The 23,063-nt window shown below is 38.3% G+C and overlaps 1 protein-coding gene across 6 annotated transcripts in view; it reads right to left on the bottom strand.

Annotated features, from left to right (window-relative positions):
• Positions 1 to 23,063, bottom strand: part of LOC126299600 (syntaxin-binding protein 5) — a 901,795-nt gene that overhangs the window by 106,113 nt on the left and 772,619 nt on the right. For all 6 annotated transcript variants that reach the window (XR_007552829.1, XM_049991623.1, XM_049991624.1 and 3 more), the window contains exons 17-18: positions 22,025 to 22,147; positions 16,846 to 17,049 (exon numbers count right to left, since the gene is read on the bottom strand). Coding sequence is in view for 5 of the 6 variants with exons in the window: in XM_049991623.1 (XP_049847580.1) it covers positions 16,846 to 17,049; positions 22,025 to 22,147 (327 nt within the window). In the remaining variant the exon portion in view is untranslated. The remainder of the gene's footprint in view (positions 1 to 16,845; positions 17,050 to 22,024; positions 22,148 to 23,063) is intronic.

Genomic DNA, 23,063 nt, shown 5'->3' with positions numbered 1-23,063 from the left:
CAACAAAAAGACTGTTACACATTCAGCTTTTGGACACAGCTGTCTTCTGGAAAGAAAACTACACACACACACACACACACACACACACACACACACACACACACACACTCATTCCTTCACAAAAGCAAGCACACCTCAAGCGCACATCACCAGCATGCAATCCAAGACGAGCTGCTAAAGATACAGGTCAGGTGTGCTTCTTGGTTGTCTGAATAAATAATGTGTGTGTGTGTGTGTGTGTGTGTGTGTGTGTGTGTGTGTGTGTGTGTGTGGTTTTCCTTTTCTGAAGAAGGCTTTGGCTGAAAGCAAATTGAGTAACAGTCTTTTCATTGTCCCTGTCTACAACTCACTGTGTCATCTTTATAGTGAGTAGCAATGTATCCTTATCCTCATACAGTTGTTAGTGTATGTGCATCATGTATCCATGAGCCTTTATTCAGCAATTTGACACATATCAGGGGTCTAAGTACACTGGTTACTGTAGCAGAATGATATTCACTGAAATCTGCAGCAATTTTGTATCCATATGTGTATTTTGCAAAATGCTGCTGTGTGTCACAGAGTGTATTTTCATAGAGGAACTCCAGTTTCCCTGCATCCTAACAATGAAGAAAAGCCTGCTACTTGCTTTGCTTAAGACTGAACTTCATCATCATTCAAATAATATCCCCATATTAGATCGTTCTGTGATATGGTTCACTCTAATAGAATAAATTACTACAGATGCAGACTTTTGTCTTTATCAACACAATGAGCACACTGTCAAGTCTTTAGGCCTCATTGAAATTTTGGTATGACTTGTCACAGAGGAATATCACTGAAGCTGCTTAATTAAGTTTATTAAGACCAGTTTATTAAGAATGATGTCACAACTGTGGTATTGGGGTAGTGTCTTTGATTCATAATCAAAACGTCTTCGGTCCCAGGTTTTAATCCCGCCGCTGCTTAAATTTTGATTAATAATCAGCATTGGCAGCTGAAGTCTTCCAGTGGTGTGTAATTGAAGAATTGTCATGATGATATCTCCTTTAGCATAAGATTCTGGAAAAGTCCCCCATTTGGATCTCTGGGAGGGGACTGCCAAGGGGGAGGTTACCATGAGAAAAAGACTGAATAATCAATGACATAATAACATTCTACAAGTCGGGGTGTGGAACATAAGAAGCTTGAATGTGGTAGGGAAACTAGAAAATCTGAAAAGGGAAATGCAAAGGCTCAATCTACATATAGTAGGGGTCAGTAAAGTGAAGTGAAAAGAAGACAAGGATTTCTGGTCAGATGAGTATAGGGTAATATCAACAGCAGCAGAAAATATTATAACAGCAGCAGGACTCATTATGAATAGGAAGGTAGGGCATAGAGTGTGTTACTGTGAACAGTTTAATGATAGGGTTATTCTTATCAGAATCGACAGCTAACCAACACCAACAACAACAACAACAACAACAACAATCCAAGTATACATGCCGATGTCACAAGCTGAAGATGAAGAGAGAGAGAAAATGTATGAGGATACTGAAAGGGTAATACAGTATGTAAAGGGAGATGGGGGACTGGAATGCAGTTGTAGGGGAAGGAGTAGAAGAAAAAGTTACAGGAAAATATGGGCTTGGGGCAAGGAATGAGAGAGGAGAAAGATTAAATGAGTTCTGTAATAAATTTCAGCTAGCAACAGCAAATACTTTGTTCAGGAACCACAAGAGGAGGAGGTATACTTGCAAAAGGCCAGGTGTTATGGGAAGATTTCAGTTAGATTACATCATGGTCAGACAGAGATTCCAAAATCAGATACTGGATCGTAAGGTGTACCGAGGAGCAGATATAGACTCAAACCATAACTTAATAGTGATGAAGACTAGGCTGAAGTTCAAGACATTAGTCAGGAAGGATCAATAAGCAAAGAAGTGGGATAAGGAAGTACTAAGGATTGATGAGATACACTTGACATTCTCTAAGGCTACAGATACAGCAATAAGGAATAGCTCAGTAGGCAGTACAGCTGAAAAGGAATGGACATCCCTAAAAATGGTGATAATAGAAGTTGAGAAGGAAAACATAGGTACAAAGAAGGTAACTGCAAATAATCCATGGGTAACAGAAGAAATACTTCAATTGATCAATGACTGGAGGAAGTACAAAACTGTTCTGGGAGACTCAGGACTACAGAAATACAAGTCAATGAGGAATGCAATAAATAGGAAGTGCAGGGAAGGTAAGACAAAATGGCTGCATGAAATATGTGAAGAAACTGAAAAAGAAATGATTGTCGGTAGGACTGACTCAGCATACAGGAAAGTCAAAACAACCTTCACTGACATTAAATGTAAGGGCGATAACATTAAGAGTGCCATCAGAATTCCACTGTTAAATGTAGATGAGAAAACAGATAGGTGGAAAGAATACATTGAAAGCCTCTATGAGAGGGAAAGATTTGACTGATGTGATAGAAGAAGAAACAGGTGTCAATTTAGAAGAAATATGGGACCCGGTATTAGAATCATAATTTAAAACAGCTTTGGAGGACTTAGATCAAATAAGACAGAAAGGATAGAAAACATTCCATCAGAATTTCTAAAATCGTTGGAGGAAGTGGCAACAAAACAATTATTCATGTTGATGTGTGGAATGTACGAGTCTGGTGACATAACCATCTGACTTCTGGAAAAACATCATCCACACAATTCCAAAGATAAGAGCTGACAAGTGTGAGAATTATAGCACAATCAGCTTAACAGCTCATGCATCCAAGTTGTGACAAGAATAAGACACGGAAGAATGGAAAAGAAAATTGAGGATGCACTAGATGATGATGAAATTGGCTTTAGGAAAGGTAAATGCGTGAGAGAGGCAATTCTGACAGTGTGGTTAATAATGGATGCAAGACTAAAGAAAAATCAAGAGAAGTAGTAGAAATGAGAACAGTGAGAAACTTAATATCAGGATCAATGGTCATGAAGTAGATGAAGTTAAGGAATTCTGCTACCTATGCATTAAAATAACGAGTGATGGCTGGAGCAAGGACATCAAAAGCAGACTAGCAAATGACAAAAAGGGCATTCCTGGCCACGAGAAGTCTACTAATACCAAATATTGGCCTTAATTTGAGGAACAAATTTCTGAGAATGTATGCTTTGAGTACAGCATTGTATAGTAGTGAAACATGGACTCTGGGAAAACTGGAACAGAAGAGAATTGAAGCATTTGAGATGTGGTGCTACAGACGAATTTAGAAAATTAGGTGGACTGATAAGGTAAGGAATGAGGAGGTTTTGTTAAAAATCAGAGAGGAAAGGAATATGTGGAAAACACTGATAAGAAGAGAGGACAGGATGATAGGACATCTGTTATGACATGAGGAAAAGCCTTCCATGGTACTAGAGGGAGCTGTAGAAGGCAGAAACTGTAGAGGAAGACAGGGATTGGAATACATCCAGCAAATAATAGAGGAAGTAGGTTGCAAGTGCTACTCTGAGATGAAGAGGTTAGCATAGGAGAGAATTCATGGCGGGGCGCATCGAACCAGTAAGAAGACTGATGAAAAAAAGAGACCAGTATATGAAAGATTCATTCCATAATGAGTAACAAGGGACAAATGGTGAACCACGTATATCCACATGTGAGGCATATTCTACAAGTGAGAGAGATTAAAAGAAAATATATCCATTATAAAATGCTTTTATTGGCAGTTTAAATTTGCTGCAAACCTATTTAATGTTTCCACATAATCACAATACATGTGTAAGCACTTTTTTTTAATGTTACATAGCTTCTTTACCTCCTCTGCATAGAAGTTCTCCACCTGGGAATTGAAATAATTTTCATTTCCTCATCACCTTCAAATTTATGTCTACCAAGCCTTTTTTTAAAGTAAAAGAAAAAGCAGTAGTTTCTGGGTGTGAGGTCAGAGTAATTAATTGGTGGTCAAAAAGTTTCCAATCGAAAGAGTTAATGTTACTCATACAAGGAATCGCTTGAGTGCGAGGTCGCAAAACACCAATGATGTTTACAGCATTCAGTGGCCCATATATTGTCTGCCAAGCAACCATAGTATACGCTGCTAATGGCAACAGGGAGTGGGAGTGGAGGCATCTAATGGTGAGCAAAGCATGAGACTACAGAATATAGTTGAACTCCTTAGTCAACGAGTAACTTGCTACAGTGCTTGGGGTGTTTATATAAAGAACGGCAGTGACAATGATAAACAAAGCAAACATTGCACTATATCTACAACAAAAGTTGCTGAAGTTGACACTTCATCAGAATGAGATTTTCACTCTGCAGTGGAGTGTGCGCTGATATGAAACTACCTAGCAGATTAAAGCTGTGTGCCCGACCGAGACTCGAACTCGGGACCTTTGCCTTTCGCGGGCAAGTGCTCTACCATCTGAGCTACCGAAGCACGACTCACGCCCGGTACTCACAGCTTTACTTCTGCCAGTACCTCGTCTCCTACCTTCCAAAATTTACAGAAGCTCTCCTGCGAACCCACAGAACTAGCACTCCTGAAAGAAAGGATATTGCTGAGACATGGCTTAGCCACAGTTTTAATCTGCCAGGAAGTTTCATTTCATCAGAAATTTGTAGATGAGTTACACAAATTTATCCCATTGTTCAGTAAGGAATTTGTTTTCAGTGCCAACCAATCAGGATTTAAAGAGGAAATGTATGCAAAAGGAACCCTGAAAATTAGAAATACCAAGAGCGTTGTATCAAGATCAACTAAAATCAGTGGCCTAATGCATTTGTATACAATTATATCTGTTGTTAATCTGGATGATAAATTGGCTGGAAAGTTATGTATTGTGCTGTGAGAAGTTAAAGGTGTTCTGCCCCCTACATTTGTTTCTTGTGTGCATGATATTGCAAGGCCAGTAGGCAATATTTACGTCATAGAAAGCAAGACTGGAAAAATGAGCACAAGAGAACTACAACTATGGTACAAGTACTGCTTTTGGCCAATAGCTGGTCAAAAAAACTTGCTTTTGCTCAATCGCTGGTCTGCATATAAAAATCAGAGTTCTTTAGAGCAAACTAACCCTCCTGAAAAGTGTGTGACATTGCAATTTATACCACCTGGAATCACTGGAAAAATTCAGCCTCTGAATGTTCGTTTCTTCTGTGCCTATAAAACATATTAACACACTGTCTGCAGCTAAAGGATAGCCAGTTTCACTATAAGCTCCATGACAGACTGTTCCACACTATGTCGCATTTCATCACATTCCATCATTTCTCATCACCTCACTACACAAATATGATTCTAGAGTGGATACCTAGCTGGACATCCAGCATGGTCTGTAACTACCAAGGAGTTCATCTCTGATTTTGATGGTGCAAACTTTGTGATCACTGTGGCATGCCATTTTTCATTTGGTGTTCATGATGCAAGATAATGGTTTGTTTTGAACATTTCTTGAATGTTGACTATATCCATTTTGTGAAGTGTAATACATATATCCCATAAAAGGTTGATCTCTGCACATCCCAGACATTCACTTCCTTTCAGCCTCCTGGTGCCCATGTTGTAAGCCATAAGCAGATAATATTTTAACTGTCATAATTGCTAATGCTACACTTTCAAATTAGATTTACTAAGGATTGAACTTGCAACCTCACACTCAAGTGGTTCCTTGTTAGTACATGAAGCAATGCATGGAGGTACATTATCATTGATGTATACTATTGCACACGTAAGTTTCCCATGCTGTCAATTTTGTGTTTCATTTGTCAGTCTGGTGAGAATTTCACATTAGACAGTACATGTGAAATAATTGTTTCATTAACTCAACTAAAGAATGCCCTTCTGCTCCCACAAAATGGTACCCATCGTTTTTCAACTTGGGTAATGTGTTTGCTTGTGTTTGTTTGGTTTGGGTAAAGATGAATGGCACCACTACATTGGCCATTTTGATTTTGCATTGGCACAGGATGTCCATTTCTCTTTTCCTGCAACAATGTGGGAAGACAAATCGTGTCCACCTTACCAATACTGATACAAAACTGCACATTCTCTTAACATTCTTTCTCTTTGTATTGGTCCATAAATATTTCTAGTACCCACCATGCACACAGTTAGTGATATTCAAGCATTTCCATGATAATCATGTAAATATATGTGTGCCCAATATTGCGAAACTCATCAGCCAGAGCACCAATCATCAAAAGTCAATTAGAACACTGTTTTTCATCCACATGTTGCACAATTTAATTGGTTTGTATATCTGACCTCCCACACCACTCTTCACCATGGACTTCTGTACAGCCATTTTTGAAGTGTCAACACCACTGTCTCCTTCACACATTACTTTAGGTCCATAAACTAGGCATGCTGGTGAACCTGAAGAGCTGTAAATCCTTTTGCAGACAAAAACTGGATCACAGAATGTAGTTTGCAATAGGAGGGAGTGAAGATTTTTGAAGGCACTATTGTTTGCTTCCACTGACAGCTGTAAACCTAGTGAAACAAAAATGGCTTTGTGGCTTTCTAAACAGTCAATAGATGATATTGCATCTATGCAACTTTTGTTCTGAGCTGCCAACATTTAAATATAAGCAAATGGCCCTTACTTTTCCAATAAACCTTATATGTAGTCTGGCAGAATGAATAGGATGATTTGAGTCACGTATTATGGCAACATCATTGTCCCTGCATTGAGGAAAGACTGCAATATGTAATTACAACCTTGTGGAGTTCAGATAATTGAGCATTTGCCATCAAGGAATAAAAAGTAACTAGTCTCCCATCACAGTTTGGCACTGCAGACACGCCTTGGCCCTAACATTGTCAGGTCGCTTCCTGTGGCACATCATTCGTAATAAGCCGTACCTTCCACCCACACAAATTACAAGTCATACAGAAACTGAACAAACACAATAAAGTTGGTTGACAAACCTTTGACTTGTGCTTCCTCGAACTTTTAGCAGGCAACCTGCTGATGCGAAACAACATACTGATGTCACATAAGACCCATTTTCATCTAGACAGTGCTGCAAGTAAACATAATTACAGGTACTGGGTGCAATGAAACCAAGGTATTCCTCTTCATCTGCAGGAGAAATCCCAGTAGATGATGTAAACTTCTGTTCGCTAGCTGGAGGAATGCACAGAATGCAATGGTGGTGATTTCTACAGTGTTACATTTCAAACTAAGTAAAGAGCACACATGATGTGTAATGGTATACTTTTTCTTCATTTTCAGTATGTGTTGCAATAAATTTGTCAATTTGTTTGGTAGTTATGCTCTTTTTATATCACACTATTCATTCTGCCAAACCCTGTACTGACATACTACATGCTTGTCACTTCATGGGTATGCCAAAAGTATAGACATGTTTGCTTCATCAACTGAAAGATAACATTTACTCTTAACTTCATGCCAAAGCAAATAATCATGATGAAGCAGCAGACTCTCAGCATTAATGTTTGTAGGATATATGTTCTTAACACAATGTGTGTCCTCAAGATGTTAGATATGTTACACAGCAGTGCAAGAGAGACTATATTGGTGAAGCTTTTTCCCTGGCCATGAGGTATGTCAAGACAAGTGCACATGAAACTGGAGTAAAGTACTTCCTGCATATCTTAGATACCTACTTTTTTTCAGAGCACAGCTTTAGCATTGAGAATGCATTGTGGAAATTTTTGACTACTTCCATGGCACCTTCATCATTCTATGAGGAACACATTAAGGATGTACACGAGGGCATTTTGTTGTTTTTAACCCTTTCAGACCCGAAATTTTTCTAGAGTAAGGAAAATTTTTCTTTATGTGGTGGTGGTCTTAGGTGATTTTTTTATGATTTTAGGAGTAAGATTTATAAAAAAAATATGTATCCGTTTCCAAAATGTACTTTGTACACTTGACTTCACTTTAAGGACTAAAATCACTAATTATGAAATATTCTCTATTGTAATAAATAGTAAAATGATCATTCAATAACTTCCATGTAAAATAACAACAACAACAATATTCAATTATACACTGGAATGTAGCAAACATGTATTCTGATGGTCACGAGTTGCTGTGTACAGTGACGTGCCAATATTTTTATAGTGATGCACAATGGTTTGCAGCATTTACGCGTGATGAAAAGGTTGAACATTTACAAGTGTGTAGCTCAGGTTCACATAGGGAAGAAATACTTATGCTGCAGCTAACAGACTATAAAAGTTAATGTACACAATTGTAGCCAGAGGGCCTGAAAGGGTTAATCTGCCTGCTGAGAGAGTGTAATTAGTCCAAGACATCCATAGTTTTCTTTAAAGATGGAAGTTTGGAGGAGTCTCCAACCATCTTAATAGATACTGCTTCATATAAAATTAATGATACTGCCACCATCTGTGAATGTTTTCGTTGCACTTATCCTTAGGTTTTAGTTACAAAATTCAACAGCAAGAGGAAGAAAAGAAGTTTCATTGCCTAGAAATTTTGTTACATTTAATTATATGGTAATCAATTCATCAATTCAATAATTAGACTTTATCAAGAAATCATGTCACAACAGCTGTGGTAGAATTATGAATAAAAAAATTGTCCTGTGTTACATGTCCTTGAATGTCAACAAAGTATAGGTAAATATTTGGCACTCATAATGTTGCACTGGGTTTGGAATATCAGGTACAGCATTAAGGCAGATAAATACCATGATATCAGTTCAGATTGTTTCTGATAATTCCTTCATAATCATAACCCTACAACTCAACAAAGATGGAAAGATAGGGAGAGATCGAGTTGCCATTATGAAGCAGTAAACCTAGGCCAGCAGTCATACAGAAGATACCAGAGAGACTGCACACTAATTAAACAACACACAGGGAGCTCCATAAACAGGGAATTGCTCCAGGCCAAGGTACTACTGGTAATGTGTGTGCATCCTCTTTTAACAGATTTGTGTGTTGTTCTTATATACACACAACCATATTTATAAACAACGAACACAAACCATTAAAAATACTTAAAAAAAATAAAGGTTGCAGCATGGAAAGCTTAAAAAAAGACAGACACATGTAAAACCTATTTAGATTTTTGCATTGTGATATATATAACCCCCCCTGCCTCACTCACTCACTCACTCACTCACTCACTCACTCACTATCTCTCTCTCTCTCTCTCTCTCTCTCTGTGTGTGTGTGTGGGGGGGGGGGGGGGGAGGGGGGGGGCGGGGGGGGGGCGCGTGCGCGCACGCTTGTGTAGTTTGATTTCATCTTCCACTTCTGCCTGCTCCACTTTTTTGGTCTGCCACATCTTGAATTGTATGTACCTATATAGGCACAAAACAGTATTCACTGAGTCAACAATGTTTCAATGATATGATCCTATGTGAAATGATAAATATTCTAATCTGAATACTCCATCCCATTCTATTCCCTCTTTGAGGATAGCAAAATATCCACAATGTCTTCTATGAAGGGAGACTTCATTTTTTAAAAATTTATAAACAAATTACTGTACTGTCTTTTTTTAGAGACCAATGGGTTTGCTAGTTGTACATTTCATTCATAGTATAAAATAAAACATACTGGTACCAATGTGCCAGCTGGCAGTCCCATGGGGGCCGAGCAGCTTCTACTACATCTAGCAGTGCCATCAGCCAGCTGTCAGTCTACACGCTGCTACTTGACCTGACCACTCTGCATCTCACGCAGTTCCACCGAGAGAAGATCTACTGCAGGGCATCTTCATCTGGTACTCTGGGCATTTACAAAGGGTTCCAGGTTTGGCACCTGCACACCTATGCTTCTGTCTGACTACAGACAGTGGCCTCCCAACCACCCAGCATATGCTGTTTCCTGCCAGATTCACGACAACAGCCAGGAGTTTGCAAGAATGCATCAGCCACTGCTATTCCACCAAGGTAGCACACCAGCCTGGCACACTTGTGCTGCCAAGAGCCAAATGCTAGGCCATGTGTTATGCTCAGGTGGCATTGCCTCTGTATGGACAACTTGCAGAATAAAGAATGTTGTCACCACCAGAACTCTTCCGACTCTGCGCTCACCGTGGTACTGGTACAACATGACCCACTATCTGGCACATCCCATTCCGAGGCAGCAACGACCATTCCAGCATTTAATATCGACTGCACTGCCAACTCAATCTCTCTTTGGGGACAACAAAATGTCACTGATTTTTGTCTTGTGTAGTGAGATTCTTGTAAAATTTCTAAACTGAAGAACTGTCCTAAAACCAAGCCTTTTGTGACTGAATTTTTAGTTTGTTGGCATTACATTTCACTCATACTAAAAAAAACAAAACCACATCAGTTCACAGTTTCAACATATTATAATGATTTTTTCACAAATGGAGTGATACTGCAGTCTTGCAGATAACTTTGGTGTGTTGTATGCAAGTTTATTGTGCATACAGCAGTGACTTTGCTAAACTATATCTTAATATTGCCACTGTTTATCACTGGGAAACACAAGTGCAAACTAAAAAGTAGTTACATGTTCCAAGAGTCACTTTGAACAAAAATATCAATGACATAGTGCAAGTCAGTTCACAGGGTAGTAACGTAATTGGTATTTAAATGTGGCTGTATGCTAATCTTTTGCAAATAAATTCACATAATGAAAAACAATACTAGTTTAATAGCATAAGAATTTCTGTTTATTAAAGGACACAATGAGAATGCCCAGTGCACAGTTCATGCTACAAAGTTTTTCACTGAGCACCCAGTACACACCAACCCAGTAGCTCATGTGAAGTTCAATAAACATGAAGCTAGATTTCAGAATAACTATTTGAGAGTAAAAATCAGTAACTACCTGTTGGTGAAAGCAGTTTCAGACATGGAGAAATAACTTTCAGGGCAAGAAGCTATATTTGCATACCATACAATTATGTGCAACCAGAGTTTTAAGGGCAAGTACTGCACCACTGTCATAATTAAATCTGTTTTCAACAGGAAATTCTCATGCTCATAGACAAAAACCAAATTATTTATCATGAACACAGCCTTGCTGTTTGCTAGGAGCAAATAATAAATGAACTGAAAGAAGCACAGTTTATTTCAGGCACATAGATTCTTCCAGCTAAGGAAACTTAATAGTGATTAGGTTTTATAATCCATATGACACCATCACAGAAAGAGTGTTGGAGTTGGTGAACATCAGTGTTGAAACTGTAAAGTATTTGATTTTATGTGTCTTAGAGATATTGGGAAAGTCTGATGTTGAGAAGAACTTTGTAACAATTTCAGCAAACAACACAAATATCAATCATCAAAGGAATAAAAGAGTGCAAATAATTGAACAGCTGCAGGTTTTCTACATCTACATCTGCATCTGACTCTACAATTCACGCATAAATTTTTAGTAGAATGTGCACAGAACCCCATACAAACTCTCTCTTTACCATTCCACACCCAAATAGGACATGGGAAAAATGACCATCTAAATCTTGCCATGTGTGTTATGATTTCTCTTACTTTATTACACTGTTAATTTCTCCCAATGTCTTGGCATTTGGAGGAGAAAGTTGATTACTGAAATTTCATGAAAATATCTTGCTGCTATGAAAAAGTCTTTGTTTTAATGATCGACACTCCATGTGCTCGTTACATCTACGATGTTCTTCCCCTCAATTTCATGATAACAAAACAAGCAGCCCATCTTTGAACTTTTTTAATTTCCTCTGTCAATCATATTTGATAAGGATCCCACACCACAAAGAAATACTTCAGAAGAGGACAGACAAGCAACTGTAGGCAGTCTCGTTACTTTCTCTATCCCATCTTCGAAGTGTTCTGCAAATAAAATGCTGTCTTTGGTTACTCATCCCAGCAACATTTTCTTTGCCACTGTTCCAATTTTTGTTGTTCGTGATTGTAATCCCTAAGTATTTAGTTGATTTACAGTTTAACTGAAATTTAATGGCATTTTTTTAGTACTACTCATATTGCGCACGATGCTGTCCAAATGGGCACAGACCATTTATTCATGGATATATAAACACTAAACAGTAAAATCTGTTACTGCATGTGTTGAAACCTAAAAACCATTCTGTGAGTTTTAAGTATTAGCAAACCCAAATAATTATATCCGCTCCTTTCCATCGGCCTTCAGCCCTTTTCAAGACAGCTTACTTTATCAAGAAGTATTCTGTGCATTGAAAAAGACAGTATCCCTATAACTGAAGTTGCAGACAAAAGAAATTGTTGCTTGACACATGTATAGCCAGCAAATGAAAAGATTTTTATAGCTGCTATAAAACAAGTTAGAAAGTGAACAGATACTGACAGTGGGTCAGTTCTATGGTATCATTGAGACTTTTTATAATACTTGTATTGAATGTATTTGTGAATTATGTGAATCATTTCTGGGACCTTTTCAGACAAAGGAATGAATCAGCGTAAATGAAACCATCAGCTGGATTAGTGTTCAAAAATTCTACTGTTTTGTAAATTCTAGGGTCAGAACTTGGCTGTGAATGAGGGTGGGGCTGGTGGTGTTGGGGAGAGCAAGAGGGTGGGGGGCAATAGGGGGGGACAAAGTTTAGTGATAACATATATTCCGTATATTCAGTAATTAATGCTTTGTGATCAGGTGAAACATACAGACTGAAGTTCGAAACAATAAAAGTTGTGGTGAAATCATTCGTGTTAGACTCCATTCTGTGGGCTTTTAGAATTTGACACTTAATGAATATAAAATTTAGCACAGTTACACACCACTAAAAACTACTGTTCAAGTACCAGGAAGCCTGTATGGACAATTTCAATAAAAAGGTGATAAATTTACATCTCAATTCTTTATCAAATATTGCTATGAACCTTCGTAAGTGGTATGTTAGATTAGATTCATACAAATAACAACAATCATCATTCACAGAGATACTAAATGAAAAGCAGTTTTTTTTTTTGCTATATGCCTTTTGCTTCTTTTATTCATGAAATATCTTCAGTGGCCTGTAATACAAGGTTTTTTAAATACATATAATACATGCATTATGTACTAATTACAATATGTTACCATGTTACGTTTTGTAATGTTTTTCAGATTATAAACAAATTTTGTAGCACAAATTTAATGAGGCTAAATTATCATTGATACTTACAGTTTTAGTCCACATGTGTGGTACCAAAGATGTGTTCATTTGGTTGCCATGCTCCAGCTGGCTAATTTCTGGCATTCTTTCATCCACATTTACTACAACACATCACTTGCATTTTTCACTTTTTTTCATTTTGTGATCAACATGTGTGTGTCTACACTGTATAGTGTTGCCAATTCTCTCTCTCTCTCTCTCTCTCTCTCTCTCTCTCTCTGAGAGAGAGAGGTTGATTAATTACTTGCTCGGGTTATTTTTCAGATTTTTCTGTTTGTTATTGTTGTAGTGGCTTACAGGGTGAGTAATTTATATTGATTTAGTCATTAATTACTTTCTTCTTCACTGCAAGGGCTCTTTGTTTGTGAAAGTTTTCTTGTAATTTCAGGAGTTTTTTGTTGTGATTGTTCACTCTAATAATTTTCATGTCAATTTCATGTTACATGGTTAACAACCATGTTTTATCAGGTGTTCAGCAAAGGTGGAATGGCTATTTTCATACTTGTTTCTAAACGTGACCGGTATGTGTTTTTGTTCTGTAAGCAATGTGCAATCCCTGTTTCTTCAATGCATTTGCCATACTGTGTATTGATTTGTGTTTGCGAGTTAAAAGTTACCATCTCTTTTGTTAGACATGTCAGGAGGGTTACTGTTTTGTGTTTGCATGCGTGCTGAAGTTTCTGTGGGATTCTTTGGCACTTGAGTTCTGTGCTAGTTTTCAGTTTTCTTTAGCTGCAATTTGATTTTTTGTCCAAGTCTGTACTATATGGGTGTTGTAACCATTGTTTGTGGTGGTGGGTTTTATGGTTTGTGATGCTTTTTCATAGTTTTCTTTACTGAGTGGTGTATTATTTAGTCTGTGGAATATGTGTTGTAGAGCTGTTAATTTTTGATTTTGTGGTTGGGTTATGAAGCATGTATAATTGTACCTGTGGCTGTTGTCTTTCTGCAAATATCAAATGTGTGCTTATTGCTGTCTCACTTTACTCCACATATCTGTACAAGTAAACAATTGTGTATTCTTTCTCTATGATGACTGTATCAAAGATTGTGTTTTCTATGTGGTTGACAAATATGTTTGCCTATGTTCCAGACATTGGAGATCCCATTGGAAGCCCATCTTTTTGTACGTAAAATTTCTTTTCAATCTGAAAGTAATTTTGGGATGTTATTGCTTTGATGGTTTTGGTTATTTCATTAGTATTGTCTGAAAGTAGTTTGTTGTATGTCAGTATGTTTTCTTCAATTTGTTTTATTGTGTCTGTAGTGGGTATTGAGGTGTACACGTTCTGTATGTCTAAAAAAGATGAGTAATGCTGTTTGTAGAATGTGTAAGTCTTTTATTTGTGTTGTAAGTTCATTTGTGTTTTTCATTCTTTTGCTGTTCTTCATTTCATAATGTTTCATTATGATTTTGTTCATATGTTTTGCCTCGTTGGTATGATGGTGCATGCATGAAATTAATGTTAGTCCTCAATGGAATAAGAGGTTTGTGAACCTTCAGTTGGCTTCTGAGTGTTGGTGCTTTTGAGTACTCCTGTGTGATCTCTTGTTTTTGTTTCTCTGTGAGTATGTGTTTGTTGTCTTGGAGGTTGTTTTTCATGTAAAACATGCTGCTGGATCAGATTTCAGTGTTGTGTTACTGTTACAGGATATGAAATCTTTAGTTTTTTTCCTATATGTTGTTCTTTATTATCAGCTCTTGTGACCATGATGATGTTAGATTGTAGCATTTCTTTTAATTTCTTAATGAAGATGTTTTCTGTTTGAATTTTCCTGTTTTGGTTTTTCTTTACATGGTGATTATGCTGTTTGTTTATTTCTTCACTAGTTCCAGTATTAGCCCAATATTTACAGTGTTGTTCTTCCATTTCTTTTCCTCTGACAGGATGCTTTCAGTTTCTACAACCAGGTTTTCTATGTAGTTGTTATCTATTATTTGTACTGATGATGTGTTTGAGCCCTTTCTCTAATAGCTGCATTTCTCTCTCTTTTAATTCTGTATCTGCAAGGTTTATTAGTTTTGGATGAAACCTGTGGTTGGGAGTGTGTTGTACTTTGTTGTGTTTTGCTTCCTGGTTATTTTTGTCACTGAGTGTTCTGATTTTTCATTTATGTTTGTTCCACATATACTGCAGTGTTCTTGCTCTGATGTGATCAATTTTTTGTGTTATATTGATCACCACTGTTGGGTTGGGATGACAGGCAGGAATTTCAGAACTAGGTATAAAGAACATATAAGACGCAGTAAGAATGAAAATAACCATTCGACCTTTGCAGAACACCCAATGAAAGAGACATCAACCACCCAACATGGAACATAACAAGAAAATTATTAGAGTGAACAATTTTCAACAAAAATCTCCTGACATTTCAAGACAACTTTCACACACAGAGAGCTCTTGCAATAAAAAAAGAAACTAAGTAATAACCAAATCAATAGAAACAATAACTCATTGACCACATTAACCACTAAAACAATAACAAACAGAACTCTACACACACACACACACACACACACACACACACACACACACTCACACACTCACACAAAATAGCCTCTAGCACTCCCACAAGGATTGACACATTCACGTGCAAGTGATATGTTGTAATAAAGGTGGGTGGAAAAATGCTACAAATTGGCCAGCCGGAGCATGGGGACTGAATGAATGCAGCTCCAGAACCACACATATGTACTAACAACACTGGAAATCATAAGAAACACCAAAAATAATTTAACCTCATGAAATTTGTGCTACAAAAGTTGTTTGTAATCTGAAAAACATGACAAAATATAATATAGTAAAATACTGTAACTACTACATAATACATTTGTTATATTTATATAAAGAAACATGGATTACATGCCACTAAGAGTGCTTCATAAATAGAAAGAAGTGAAATGCATATTTTGAAGCAACTAAGGAATAGCAGAAAACAGAACAAATGACAATAATTATCATGTTTATATGAGCAATAATTCCGTCTTGTCCCGAGTTTTACTCATGGTTTATATCCTTGTTGGAATCTGAGGTGATAATATCCTATCTCATCAGAGGCAGTACCACCTATGGATGCAGCCATCATGTGCACAATACGGTGCAACTTTAGCACAGTCTTGTATGATGGATGTATCACGAACTAACTGCCCCCCCCCCCCCCCCCCCCTCCGCCACCACCGCCATCAGTATGGGGTTAGCCCAAGCCGAACTGTGACCAAGAGCACAGTTGATCAACCAATAGCAGAACAAGCGGCTGAGCACAAAAAACCTGGATAACCTCCCCCCCTCCAAACAAATGAACGAACCCACACACACACACACACACACACACACACACACACACACACACACACACACACACACACTTTGGGTTAGTTAGCTCCGAAGAATGACATTGTCTAAAAGCTTGTCAATGTTTTCAGTCTTGTTTATGTATTTATTGATGATTCATAGCCTCATCTGTATGGCAAGTTGTTATGTTTACTTTTTACATTATATGTACACATTATCATGTTAACATATCCTTTAAACAGTCATAGAGTTGCAAATCCATGCCAGTCACAAGTGTTCCCAAATTTTGAGGTAAACATGCACATACAAATATGAACACATTATATTAATAGTTTATTAATCAACAATGACAGAACTAAATACTGATGAAACTCTAGGCTTGTTACTGTAGCAGAAAGTTTTTAACAAAAACATTTCATTAATGTGATGGAGGAATTAAGCCATGTGCCTAAAATTGCTACTATAATCAGCTGTAAGTTGAATGTTCACTCTGTGTACCTTACCTTTCAGTGAAATTATTTCAGCCTTAACCACAAAATCTGTTTCAGCAAGTTGTTGTCTATAAACACAATTATGAGAAGGAAGTGCAACAACTCTGGCCTGCTTCTCTGAAGTTAGCACAACAAACTGACGATCACCAAACTGGTCCTGCTGTCCACCAAGTGTTGGAGACATTCTATTGTTAGATGAGGATTTTGTAGGTGTTTCTGTAAACAAACAAATATTGTGTTTAGTTCACAAAAAAGTCACATAAACAATATTATGCAGTTACTCTGTAATTACCTAGAGTAAGAAAAAGTGTGTGAAATAAGATGTTGAAACTGTGATGATATTTTTCCAATCATTATGGGTCATTTATTTAAATAATTTAACGGCATTCTTATGGTGATAAGTTGTAGTGTTCTGCTGAACACTGTTATGACCACTGGTGGTGGAAAGGCCCATTGGTGAAAAAACACACAATATCACACAAAATGTTGTCTTCCCACAACACTGAATGTGTATATCAGAAGGGTATTATTATTATTATTATTATTATTGTTTCTTTAGCTGTAGGATTACTCCACATTTCACAATTAAGTGTCTGACAGAGGGTTCATCAAATCACCTTCAGACTATTTCTCTATCACAGGAAAAATGAACACTTAAATCTTTCCATGTGGGTTCTGGATGCTCTTACTTCATTATTAAGATCATTTCTCTCTATGTATGTCGACACAAACAAAATATCATCACAAAGGGAGGAGAAAGTTGGTGATGAAATTTCATGAAAAGATCTCACCTGAACAAAAAATGCCTTTGTTGCAACTTGTAAGTCATATACATGACACATGCTCCCCTATTTCAAGATAATACAAAATGAGCTGACTCCTTTGAACTTTTTCAGTGTCCTCCATCAATCATATCTGATACGGAACCCATAATGCACAACATTGTTCAAGAAGAGGACAGACAAGTGTAGTGTAGTGAGCCTTTCTTAGTAAACGTATTGCATCATCTAAGAATTCTACCAATAAATTGCAGTCTTTAGTCTGCCCGTGTCCCCCCCCCCCCCTTCCTCCCCTGTTCCTACTGAAGTTATTCCTAATTGTAATCCATAAGTACCTATTTGAATTGACAGCCTTTGGATCTGTGTTATTTATCACAAAACACAAATTTAATGTATTCTAGTACTCATGTGAATGATCTCATACCTTTAATTATTTAGAGTCAGTTGACATAAATTGGAAGGAAGTGTGGAGGGTAAAAACTGTAGAGGGATACCAAGGCATGAATACATTAAACAGATTGAGAAGAATGTAGGTTTCAGTAGATACTCAGAAATGAAGGAGCTTTCACAGGATAGAGTAGCATGGAGAGCTGCATCAAATCAGTCTCTGGACTGAAGACCACGACAACAACAATGTGCAGATTTAGCAGATTTATAACTTCAGAAGCAGTGTATTGTTGGCTACTCTCATTGAATTTCACAAAAGTTTTTAAGGCTTCTGAAGCCTCCGCCCAACAAATGTGGGACGTAGAAATTTCTTCTTCATGATTCTCAGTTTTCTCGTACCTCCTGGGGGTAGCTCTTCTTCAATAACTAAATTTCTGTTAATGTCAATCCATGTGTCAAGTTCTGCTGCTGAAAATTTTCTCAATTCATTACTGGATGCAGATTTTAGCATTCATACAGTTTCAGAGCAATCAGTTATTGACTCGTCATCATTTACATTGCTTTCCACCTTGGCTTCTTCAACTGATTATGCCACAGTTTTTGCCAGGACTAACTATGCAAATGGCTTATCCTGGTTGAGTGCCTGTAAGCTCCAAACACACATGTGGATTTTCTTGGGGAGAATATAATCACTTAGTAGGTTCATCAAAGACACCAACCACTTTCTCAAACACCTGGAATCCTTACCCAATCTGTTACCCCTGGAAACCATCCTCGTAACCATTGATGCCACTTCCTTATACACAAATATCCCACACGTCCAGAGCCTCACTGCGATGGAGCACTTCCTTTCACGCCGATCACCTGCCACTCTACCTAAAACCTCTTTCCTTATTACCTTAGCCAGCTTCATCCTAACTCACAACGTCTCCACTTTTGAAGGCCAGACATACCAACAATTAAAGGGAACAGCCATGGGTACCAGGATGGCCCCCTCGTACGACAAACCTACTTATGGCTCGCTTAGAGGAAGCCTTCTTGGTTACCCAGGCCTGCCAACCCAAAGTTTGGTACAGATTTATTGATGACATCTTCATGATCTGGACTCACAGTGAAGAAGAACTCCAGAATTTCCTCTCCAACCTCAACTCCTTTGGTTCCATCAGATTCACCTGGTCCTACTCCAAATCCCATGTCACTTTCCTCGACTTTGACCTCCCTCTGTCCAATGGCCAGCTTCACACATCCGTCCACATCAAACCCACCAACAAGCAACAGTACGTCCATTATAACAGCTGCCACCCATTCCAAATCAAACCGTCCCATCCCTAGAGCTTAGATCATCGTGGCAAATGAATCTGCCCCAGTCCTGAATCCCTGAATCATTACACCAATAACCTGAAAACAGTTTTCGCATCCCGCAACTACCCTCCCGACCTAGTACAGAAGCAAATATCCAGAGCCACTTCTTCATCCCCTCAAACCCAGAACCTCCCACAGAAGAACCCCAAAAGTGCCCCACTTGTGACAGGATACTTTCCGGGACTGGATCAGTCTCTAGGGCTCTCCGGAAGGGATACGACTTCCTCAAATCCTGCCCTGAAATAAGGTCCAAAGTTCATGAAATACTGCCCACTCCACCAAGAGTGTCTTTCTGCCGTCCACCTAACCTTTGTAACCTCTTCATTCGTCCCTATGAAATCCCCAAACCACCTTCCATACCCTCTGGCTCCTACCCTTGTAACTGCCCCTGGTGTAAAACCTATCCCATGCCTCCTCCCACCACCACCTACTGCAGTCCTTTAACCCGGAAGGTGTACACAATCAAAGGCAAAGCCACATGTGAAAGCACCCACGTGACTTACCAACTGACCTGCCTACACTGTGAAGCCTTCTATGTGGGAATGACCAGCAACAAACAGTCCATTTGCATGAACGGACACAGGCAGACAGTGTTTGTTGCTAATGAGGATCACCCTGTGGCTAAACATGCCTTGGTGCACGGCCAGCACATCTTGGCGCAGTGTTACACTATATGGTTTATCAGGATACTTTCCAATGACACCAACCTATCAGAACTCCGGAGATGGGAACTTGCCCTTCAACATATCCTATGTTCCCGTTACCCACCAGGCCTGAACCTCCGCTAATTTCAAGTTGCCGCCCCTCGTACATCACTTGTCATTCAACAACATCTTTGCCTCTGTACTTCCGCCTCGACTGACATCTCTGCCCAACCTCTTTGCCTTTACATACATCTGCCTATGTCTGTATATATGCGGATGGATGTGTGTGTGTGTGTGTGCGTGCAAGTGTGTACGTGTCCCTTTTTTTCCCCTAAGGTAAGTCTTTCTGCTCCCAGGATTGGAATGACTCCTTACCCCTCTCCCTTAAAACCCATATCCTTTCGTCTTTCCCTCTCCTTCCCTCTTTTCTGATGAAGCAATCTTGGGTTGCAAAAGCTTGAAATTTGTGTGTGTGTTTGTGTGTTTTTTATTGTGTCTATCTACCAGTGCTTTCTTGTTTGGTAAGTCACAGCATCTTTTATATATATATATATATTAATCACTTAGTGAGGCAGACAATTGTTATTGATGAAGTGCCATGCCAAACAGTTCCACTGTTTCTTGAAGGCATCCAGCTGTACTGTCAACCATGCCAACCCAAAAATTCAGGAAAATTTCTGATGCTTGCTGGACTATCGATCTACTACATTATCAAGTACCTGATTATAATGGCCTCACACGGATATATATGTGTGTGTGTGTGTGTGTGTGTGTGTGTGTGTGTGTGTGTGTGTGTGTGTGTGTGTGTGTGCACGCGCGAGTGTACACCTGTCCTTTTTTTCCCCTAAGGGAAGTCTTTCCGCTCCCGGGATTGGAATGACTCCTTACCCTCTCCCTTAAAACCCACATCCTTTCGTCTTTCCCTCTCCTTCCTGAAGAAGCAACCATCGGTTGCGAAAGCTAGTAATTCTGTGTGTATGTTTGTGTGTTTTGTTCATGTGCCTGTCTGCCGGCGCTTTCCCGCTTGGTAAGTCTTGGAATCTTTGTTTTTAATATATTTTTCCCATATGGCAGTTTCTTTCTATTTTATATATATATTCCTAGCTTTCGGAATAAATGTTCCTTCATCAGGGAGGAGAGAGGGGAAAGAAAGGGGTTGGGTTGTGAGTAACTAAATCCACTTTCCCTTCTTCCCTTTCTTTCCCCTCTCTCCTCCCTGATGAAGGAACATTTATTCTGAAAGCTAGGAACGTATATTTTTGGTTGTTTTTTGTGTATCTATTGGCTGTACTGAGCTGAGGTGAGTACTGGCCAGCCCCTCTATCTCTTTGTTAGTATTTGTTTCACAATTTTCATCTTTGAACCACTCACATTGCTGGCTGTGTCAACAGGGAATCCTGTATCTAGTCCCAGATTGCCATCTTTATTTTCCTTTATCACTTATTGTTACAAAAGGTAACTTTAAATCTGTGATTTCCTTAGGGGACTACAACTTTCTGGTAGTCCATTAACCACTGTGCAACATGCTGTATCAGTAAGTACTTCAAGCAAATTGAAGTAACGTTACACTAACATTTACATAAAGGAATGGATGCTTCATGACTGTTTACATATACAGAAATAAGGCACAGAATTAGTCTGTATGAGTTCAGATATCTGTTTAAATCACATACTCCACCTGGTGCCTGGTGTGGCCAGATAACTTTCTGATCAACAGGTATGAACTGCATCTGATCCTGAACCACAGTTCATGCCTAATATGTGTTAATGTAATTAAACAGCTTCTTAACACACATCAGCAAGTAAGTTCACATCAGCGATATGTCGTAAAATTTCTATATTAAGAATGCATGTGTGTGCGTGAGAGAGATCGCATGCGCGAGCACGTGTTCTACACACCCAAGCACATGGGCAGATGCATGCAAATGTGCATGTTGTTACAGCAAACATTTTACTTTCCAGAACACCCGCAAAATTGTACACAACATTACAGAACTAATATTTAGTTGTTTTACTTACTTATTTTTTCTCGTCCATCTTTATTCTCATCGCGCCATGCTTCATATGAATATGGTATAAGGGCACCATTACAGTCCAAAAATGACATCGTTAGAATACATCCCTTAAGCCGAAAAATTGTGCCTGTGTACAGAAATTAGTTTTGTTAAAATTTCAAGAGATCAGCATTTTTGACATAAATTTTAAAATTCAATGAGCATTGTTTTGCAGATTAAAACAAAAATATTTGGCAATTTGTGTACATACGTACTAATAATAAATCACATAAAATAAGACTGATAAGGATAAATAAGACATCTATTTATAGTTCCAACATAACTGCCTTTCAGTAGAAGTACATGGTTCTTGGAACAGGTACAGAAAGCATTATGGTTATCTGATATTTTTTTTCCATTTAGTTTACGGCTATGTCACTGGGATTCAAACTGTGATCTATAAAACATGTCAGTTCCGTTAACTATAAAGCTATCAGATAAATCATTAGAATCTCTCTCTTTCCTGTACAAATTGATAAATTCATATGACCTTGATGATGACAAATCATTTGAAGTTCAGATTTTCACATCATCACAATGCTTGAGATTAATGCTGACAATCCATAAACACTCTCTTAAATACTCTACAAATGTCAGACTTCAGAATGGTTATAAAAGGCACAAGAGTATTAAACTGTTAAGTAATACAGTGACATAGTTTATTCTCTTGAGTGAGCCTTAAACCCAGAGGGTGCATTCCCAGGTGATGGACTGGGGAATACTTCAGTAGCTCCTGGCTGTAGGCAGGAGGGAAATTAAAATACATAATAGTGAGCTTCCAAATGTTCAGCCGAGTTGTTATTTACATTTCCTGCACAATATTTCAACATCCGGCCCAGTTGTCTTCTTCAGGTGCTGCACGTTTTCCTATTACGTGTATTCGCTGACTGGGAACTACTGTTGGTCTCACCCTGCTATTTATGATCAAGTTTGATTCCTGTCATCAACTGTGCCTTTTGATGCTCTTTTGTTTCACAGAGCATTCACTGATACTCTGTGAAACA

This window comes from Schistocerca gregaria, chromosome X (genome assembly GCF_023897955.1).
Source record: "Schistocerca gregaria isolate iqSchGreg1 chromosome X, iqSchGreg1.2, whole genome shotgun sequence".
Lineage (NCBI taxonomy): Eukaryota > Metazoa > Arthropoda > Insecta > Orthoptera > Acrididae > Schistocerca > Schistocerca gregaria.
Note: the sequence above shows the minus strand (reverse complement) of the source record. Positions and strands in the feature narration are given on the sequence as shown.